Source organism: Histoplasma capsulatum, assembly GCF_000150115.1.
Source record: "Histoplasma capsulatum G186AR genomic scaffold supercont2.51, whole genome shotgun sequence".
Taxonomy (NCBI): Eukaryota; Fungi; Ascomycota; class Eurotiomycetes; order Onygenales; family Ajellomycetaceae; genus Histoplasma; species Histoplasma capsulatum.
In genome coordinates this window covers 1,731-10,774 of record NW_025544851.1, presented here as the reverse complement: position 1 = coordinate 10,774, position 9,044 = coordinate 1,731, and the positions used below count along the sequence as shown (strand labels likewise).

The window sequence follows — 9,044 nt, the reverse complement described above, 5'->3', positions numbered from 1 at the left end:
GCTTCAGTAATCTGATGTAGACTGTATCAATGTTTTTGAGTGAATAGAAGAATGTTGAGAGCTTCATAATCATTCAATCTGTGTAATACACATATATAGAGTAATTGTAGAGAGTGTGTGATGATATTGAATGGATTAGAGGGTTGAAATTATACAAAAACAGTTGGAAAAGTGGAAAAATTCAAATGTATCTCTATGTTTGTGAGTAGTTGTAAGGATGAAAGCTGGATTATGTGATGTATAAGAAGCTGATAGAACAATATTGATTAATCAAAAGATTAATAATGCTCATACTCAGCTCTTTTGTCATCAGTTTTAGCTAGTTGCTTCAATATCAAATCCTTTACTCTGTCAAGAGCAATTTTGCAATCACAGTACCATTTATACTTGATAAAGCCCTTGTCAAATCATAAATTACTCAGTTTCTTCTTAGCCTCTGCAACAAACTCAGTTCCTGCCACTGTGCCATCACAATCCACTTTGATACACTCATAGTCTGCTTCTAAAAAGTTAAATAGAAATGGGATATCACTCATAATAGCAGATAACTCTGCTCATGTCCTCTTCAGATCAGTCAGAAGAGATTGAAAGTGTGCCTCACTGTATTTAAACATTCAGTGAGCAAGGAATATGAGCTCATACACTGCTGTCTTTCGAAAATTGACCATTCAATATAACTCTGGGTTTTTGACTTGCATGAGTTTCCACCATCCAATGAACACATTTTGGATGGTATACTCATATACAGCCACACAGCATTCCTTCAGTGAGAGCCCGGAGATATTAAGTCATGATGCAAGATCAAGTGTCTCCAGTTCAAGACTGTCCCAGTCAAGAAAAGCAGGGTTGATATTGTGGTTGAAGAGGGGTGAGATATGACATGACTGCCAGTCAATAATACACATAATTCTTGCAGAATTATATAGGTCTACAAAGACATTGTCATCATGCAAATCATCATGCCAGAGGCAGGGTCGGGTGATGGCTGTATTCTTGAGAATAAGGACATTGACAACTTGTCAGTAGCAATCTAAAGCAGCACTTTTCTTTCCCATATTCAGTTGGTAGAGCTTTGAGCCACAGAACAAGGCAATCTGTTTGGGGGGCTTTAAATACTGAACAGCCATCATCTCTCACATGCTGACTGCCTGCAGATGCTGTGTCAAAGATACCTCTAAAATCTTATTAGAACCTGCACAGGAACGACAAGGTTAACAACATACATGACCCCTTATTGACATCTAGAATCAATCAGCCTGCATCACACCAGTCCCGGCCTGTAGCTGAACCAATCATGAAATCTGAATCACTGATGACCTCACTGTTCTTAATATAGTGACTATCTGCTGAAGGCTGCATATCTCCTGCATAATACAAGCTCCCATAATAGAAGAAAGAAACTCTCAGCCATTGCTTCTGGAGGTATGTGATGGCAAGGAGGACCTTGAGCTTCTGGGGTAATTTCATGGTGCCCCATACTTGGAACAGTAGAACACCTTTGACTTTGTCCATGATGATAAATTCAGCACTCATGGGATGTGTTTTTGCTTGCGAATTCCATGCATATACGCGAGGGACAGGTGTGTCAAGAGTTTTTCTAGCCTCATGGTTCAGGCATGTTAGCAAGACTTGGTGTTGACATTCAGGATAAACTTACAAAGTCCATCGTGGCCACTTCGCTGGCAGTGGTATAGTGCGGAACAACAGCATTGAGGTTTGGAACCTTCACTATTACTTCTCGCCCATCATTCATAGACATAAGGAAGGCTTTGTTGAACATGCCATCAGGATGCTTCTTGACAGCAACACAACAAGCAGCTCTGACTGAGTTTGCAGCAACTCTTGTGAGCTTATTAAGATCAAATCTGATCTCTCATTTTCAGAGATTCTCTGCCTCATCCACAATAAAGCAGCCATGTGTGAATTTAAAGAATTCGCAGTTAGAATTCCAATCTTATACAGATTAGTAATATGTCAATGGTGCTTGAATGCATTTGCTTACCAATCTGGGAAGAGTCCATGCTAGCTGGATTGTAATCATATGACAAGTTTGAGGCTTTAAAGATGGAGGGAAGTGTCGTTTTGAGCCTGACCTTATCCTGCGAATAGAGAAACCAAGACATGTGGATGGTGGGCGGCACATATTTCATGGAATATCTCTGATCATGCTTACCATCCAGAACATCAGATGGTTCTTGATACCGCGGACATTAAGTTGCCAGACGCAGCTTTGTTGAATAAGTCAAGAATGAAAGTGCAGGTGTTGTGGTGGGAGGCCAGACAGTTAAAGAACAAATAAGATCATGCTAATTATCAGTCAAGGGGACCTCGGGAGTTGACACAAACCAACACGTGACTTGAAGACGTCAGGTGTAAGCGGGTTGAACCCCGATTGGTCCCAAGATTATTGTCATCTATCTGCAGAGGACTTTATCAAAAGTATTATGTATATATATATAGATTTAGCATCTCAGAGAAGCACAGACAGCATCTGTGCTTCAAAGCTTTCTGAAGAGTATGAAGATATACTATATTAAAGAAATTTCTATATATATAATTTATATATATAGAAATTTCTTTAATATAAAGAAAGAGAAATAGAATTCACATAGCAACTCTTGAGAAGACTCAGTTTATTAAATTTATTAAATTGTATATTTACTTCTAATCTGATATATAACTATTTATAATAAAACTATAATAGAATTTCTTAAAAAAATCACTACTGCTGTATCTGAAAGATTTTATAGAAGATAAGAGAATATTTTCTCAGTTTATTAAAAAACTATCTATATTTTTTATAATAGAAAATTTGTAAATAGAGAGAAGTAGAAACAAAAAGTTTATATTCTGAAATAATATAAATAAAAAAATAACAAAAAGAGACTATATTATCTATAATACTATTCAGTTATCTTATCACATCTAACCATTTGTTAACATGGACTAGCCAAGAGAACTCAGGCAGGGTTCAAATCCGGGAAATGCCATTGTGATTTTTCTAGAAGAATGGCTTACTCCATGCAAGGTGTGCCCTTGGGGGCCTCTGTATGTACCTAGACATTATGATTGGCCCAATCATAGTGTGGTGAGGTTGAGTGCTTCATCTCCTTGGCACTTGAGTGGTTAGTAAGATGCGTGGTCGCATCTCCACCAAGTGGGGGAGGATGTGGTTCCCCACTATGCTGCGGCTGGTGGTCGCAGTGTATAGGCACACCCACAGGTATATATATCACTATGAGCGCAACCATTTAACAAATGGTTACGTTGGCCTTTTGCTATGGATAACCTAGTGGTCATAGTGCTATCTTATCACAGATATATAGCGATGATATCTAGCAATGATATCTAGCAATGATATTTAGTGATGGTATTATAGAGTTGTACAAATCATGGAACTGGCTGTTCAATCTCATTTATAATTTAATAAAGTGTATATGATATTATATGAGGTTATATTACAGATCATTTTGCACAGAAAAGTTTGTTTTTCTATAATAAAGAGAGAGATAAACAAGTTGGTTTTCATAAGTGAGTCAGTGAATAGTTAAGTTAAGCGAGTCGGTCATATAAGCAAGTAAGTGTTGTTTTTTTCGCGGGTCGGGTTGAAAAAAAGTGGTTGGGGTTGCCTGATTTAACAGGTTCCAGGTTCACTTAACTAAACCTGTGAAACCAGACCCGGGTTTTTAGGGGTCCTTAGGCGCGCCCATAGTGGGTAACATGCCTAAATTACTTAACTAGATTTAGTTAAGCTTGGGCACGGCCCCTCTAAGCGCGAGTGTGTTTTTTTCGCGGGTCGGGTTGGGTTCCAGGGGCAGCATGCCCGGAACAACGGGCTTTTTTGCTGGTCGGGTTCACAACCTTATAAGCGAGTCGGTCATATAAGCGAGTCAGCCACCTTACACTGCCTCATCAAATTTGTATGGAGAGATATCTATATCTATTTGTTATGTTTGTTTCAAAAGTATCTCTACATACAAAGTTGATGGGCAGTACAAGGTTAGCTAACTCGCTTATGTGACCGACTCGCTTATTAGATTACCATTTGACGAGGCCACTTGTAGCAATTAAACCCAGAATAGAAGGCCGTACATATCAAAATGTTTATATGACTTACCATTTCACAATCTCTTTAGTAATAATTATTGGCTTTGTTACTGCATCTTACTGAAAGAGGGAATTATATCTTAAAAGATATGTTGCAAAATCCCTTTTCTGTCAATGCCAGTTGAAAACCTCAGTTATAACTTTCTTCGGCCAGGAGGAAACATTAATCTCTCTGTTTACATTATCCGAATTTATCAAGATAATACTAAAAGCCTTTGATTAACACATGATAAGTAAGCCAATCCCAAATGCATGATGTTTTTTGATTAAATGGCGAAAAATCTGCTCATATTTGGCATTTAATGTAAGGTAGTTGAAATATTGTTTCTATTATAAAGTTACAAAACTTCCTTAAAGTTTACAACAAAATAAATTCACATAAAATAATCCAAGATTAGAGTGTATATGTCAAAAATAACCATGCATTTTATGTCTATTTCTCTACATTTATACCTTCTCAATTTTTGTTTATATGCTGCTTATTATGCCTTTGCAGCTGGAGCGTCGGTGAGTTGTGAAATCATATAGTTTTTCTCCATCCTCTTTTCCCACTTTTAAATTTACATATATATAGTAATTGTATATCTTAGATACTGAAAGATATGCATGTTTAAAATATCAAGAAAAAGATATAGTAGTGAATAAACAAATGACTGAATCAGGATAGAATATTGAAACTAATTTTTAATTTAATTGAGCAGAATGATCTTATAACTACAGCTGAGCAGCTGAGCATGCCTTCTAATTCTGATGTATCAATATTCCATGATATTGATAATGATAGCATTTTGCGTGCGTTTATAAAAGATGAAAAGGATACAAGTTATTCTCACCTCACTTATCATCAGCTTGTGAACTTTATCAACACTTATTATAATAATCTGTCGTCGGAAAAAATACACCGTCTTAAGCAGGCATGGAGAGATACAGATGGTTTTCAGATGAGCCCGGAACAGATGCTATACTTATTCAAGAACTTACTTCCAAGTCCATTTAAACTTTCAAACTTAAAAAAAATAGATCAGCGAAAACCGTTTAAAAGCAGCTCTATAAAGTATCATACTACAAGGGGGAATGCACCATCCACTGGCAAAGTTGATTGTTCTCAATATAAATGCCATCGCTCATCGGATTGTCTTATTGTTGGTTGTGGAATGTGTTTTCATTATGACCCAGCTTCTAATGTCGGAAGATGTGGTGATTCTGGATAATTTCTAAAATATTCTTCTTCAAAGTCTTCAACGGCTAGCATCATATAAATCTATTATTTTTTTAACTTTACCATTATTCTATCTTAGCTCCCATGTGATATTTATGAACAAAAATCGTTTGTTAATCAGACGGAGCGAAGCAAAGTCTCTAAGAATCATACGAAGCTCTGGCCCGAAAGTTGCTTTAGTTTATAGCTGAATTGATTGAATGACAATGTGTTCAAAATGGCGGCTTAAATCTTGATGATTTCATTGGTGTATAGCAGATTTCTGAACCTCTGATTGATTAAAATGCTCAAAATTCCGACTTTTAAATCTCTAGACTTAACTTTTCAAATACTGATTCACAATTGACTGAGATACTAATAGCCTCTATTCTTGCCTCTGAATTATCTGCCTACCTATCTACATGATATATAATCGATTGCTGATAGAATCAAGAATACTAGCTATCTATCTACCTCTCTACCTTCCAACTAACATGGCTACTCAATATACAATCAATCTTTATAAGAATAAACATCATCATCTAGCTGCTCATCTATCTGGCCATGCTGGCTTACTAGATGTATGTATGTATGTATTAGTTTAATGTCTCAGAGGAGAGCAGGCAGTGCCTGCACCTTAGAGGCCTCCCAAAGGGCATGGAGACATGCTAAGCTGGAGAGATCTCTATATACAAAGTAGAAATAGACACAGGATCCAGATAGCAACTCTTGAGAAGACTCAGTCCATATAGACTGCTCATCCATTTCTGGCCTGACGTATGGCCATCTATGGTAAAGAAATAAACAACTGCTCACCAGGAGCAGAGATAGGGTGATTGCTTGCAGGGAGCAGCAGGGTGATTGCTCGGTGGGAGCAGCAGGGCGATTGCTTGCAGGGAGCAGCAGGGTGATTGCTCGGTGGGAGCAGCAGGGCGATTGCTTGCAGGGAGCAGCAGGGTGATTACTCGCAGGGAGCAGTGGCAGGGCGGAGGAGGGTGATTGCTCGCAGGGGAGCAGCAGGGCGGTTGCTTGCAGGGAGCAGTGGCAGGCGGAGGCAGGGCAGAGGCAGGGCGGAGAAGGGTGATTCCTCACAGGGAGCAAAGATCAAGGCCTGAAGGCCAATGAATACTGGGTTCACTGAGAACCAGGCATTCATAACAAACCACTCTGCTCTTGGCCATCACCACTAGATGATGTTATCAGGCTGCACCGCGAGGAGGTGGCAGAGTCGGACTTCGCAGCCCGAATAGAAGGTGGTATACATCATGAAAGAATAATAAGCTGAAATTACTATATACAGAAGAATATACAAGCATGAATAGAGCAGATTTCTACTCATATTCAAAAGATTATAGAGCTAGAAGATGAAAATGAATATAAAGAAGATTGCAGATAATTGTATATAGATTATGATGAAGAACTTGACATCAAGAACTTGCTATCTCAATGTTATACTTTTGTGGTGTTTTTAGTGTGGGCAAGGACTTTTGGTATAAACCTCTGTACTTTTAGTCTGATTCTGATCTCACTAAAATCATGCCAAGTGTGACGGGTTAGCATCTGTTGGTAGTTAACTTACACAACCAACCCTCTACCATGTGCTCACATGCTCACACACACTCATATGCTCACACACACTTATGAAGTTCTTCCACACCTTCTCATGATTCCATCTCATAATCACATATATCTTAATGCTCTAATAATTCTTTCACTCCACACTTCTTCAGAATGCAATCTCTGATATTTCTTTTACTCTGATTCTCTTATCTATAAGAATCTTCTTATACAATCTCTTCTTCTAATCTTCTTTCTCTTTCTTTTCTTAATTAATTTATAAACTGTTATCAGAATAGTGTCAAGTTTATTGATAGTGCTGTTGAAATAGATTATATAAACTGTATGTATATATATATGTATAGATTTAATGTTCTGGAGAAGCACAGGCAGCATCTGTGCTTCAGAGACTTTTCAAAGAGTATGAAGATGTGCTATACTGAAGAGATTTCTATATATACAGAGAGGAGAAAACAGAATTCAGATGATAACTCTTGAGAAGACTCAGCTTATATCAAGCTGTATATTCACTTCTGATTCAATATATAGTCATTTATAATAGAGTTATAATATAATTCTCTGATAGAGATCATCACTATCATATCTGAAAGACTTTATAGAAAGTAGAGAGAAGATATTCTCTCAGTTTATTAAAAAATAGTTTGCTTCATTATTTTATAAAGAAGTAGAAGTAGTATAGAAAAGAAAAATTATAATACAGTAGAGAAAAGATGATACTATCTATAACACTGTAAAATTATATAATCTGATATAGCTTTAATACAGCAGACAAAAGAGAGAGAAAAGAAATATCAATTTAAATCAATAAAAAAGAATAAACAGAGATATTAAAGAAGATAAATGAGAAAATAAGAGTAAGATAGAGAGAGAGTATAATAGAGAAAAGAAAAAAGAGAGAGAGAATAAACAGTGTTGAAGTTAATAGAGACAGAAGTAGAAGAGAAGAGTTAGATTAGAGTATCAATTCTAATTAAATCAGCTGAATCAGCTGTATTAATTGAACTGATTATATTAATTAAATCAGTTATATTAATTGAATCAGTTGTACTGATTAAATCAGCTGTACTGATTGAATTGACTGTACTAATTACACTAATTACACTGATTGAACTGATTGTATTATTTAAATCAATTGTATCAACTATACTGATTGATATTATTGTATATTTTTAAGTTTTATATCAGTGATCTATATTCACTCTATTTTATATAATATTATATATAGAATTATATCTGTTTCAACAGTTCTACAAAGTCTGTGAAGATCAGAGATCTTAAATAGATTACAGCTATTACTCAATTATATAATTTTATTACTGATTTTTTAAATTAGTAGAAGAAATATCTCTGTAAATATTGATACAGTATTAAATACTCTGAGTTTTTATTGTATTTATAAATACAGATAAATCTCATATCTGTATGCTGAAAATATCTGTGATATTATAAGAAATTTCTATAAGAAAAGTAGAATGTAAATTAGCAGTATAGAATATATTATAATATAATAAATTCTGATAAGACTTTTATCTGATATTTTACAGATAATCTGCTGAGTTTTCAGTCTCAGTATTAGTTAAAAAACTTATTATAGATTTTATTTTATTACTTCTATTTTATTTTCTAACTGAGCTACTTAATCACTATATAAATACTGCTGACTATAAATATAGTTTTAGATTTGTAGACTAAAGCTGCTGTTGATGAGACTGTATATTTAATCAGACAGTCTACTTTTTTATTATTTTCTATTTTTATATACTCTGAAAATTATTTCAGATCTATATTATACTATCTGAGAAGTTTATAACAGTAATTGAAGACTCAGTATAAAAATACTACTATATTACTTTGTATATTTCAGATAACTGAGATATTATCAAGACAGAATCAGATTTAAGAGTTGATGATATTATCTATAATATAAGAAAGAAGTTTTACTATATACTTCAGTATTCAATAAGCTTCAACTGCTTCAGTATTGAAGATATATAATATTAAACTCAGTATTACTGAGAAACTGATCAGCTGTTTATTTCTCTAATAGATTATAAAGTTATAATTTATTTATCTGATATTATCTGAGCTCTGTTTTGATTTATCTGAAAAGATCTATAGATCAGTGAAAAGCTAATTTTTTTATTATTTTTTAAATATCTGA

General features: G+C 35.1%; 1 protein-coding gene across 1 annotated transcript; it reads right to left on the bottom strand.

Moving 5' to 3' along the window:
* Positions 1-1,251: 1,251 nt before the first annotated feature.
* On the bottom strand, positions 1,252-2,123 carry HCBG_09215 (phosphotransferase enzyme family protein; the record flags this gene model as incomplete). Its single annotated transcript, XM_045436264.1, has 3 exons — positions 1,252-1,602; positions 1,658-1,824; positions 2,003-2,123. 3 exons carry the CDS (start codon positions 2,121-2,123, stop codon positions 1,252-1,254), a joined length of 639 nt encoding a protein of 212 aa, XP_045283025.1.
* Positions 2,124-9,044: the final 6,921 nt, after the last annotated feature.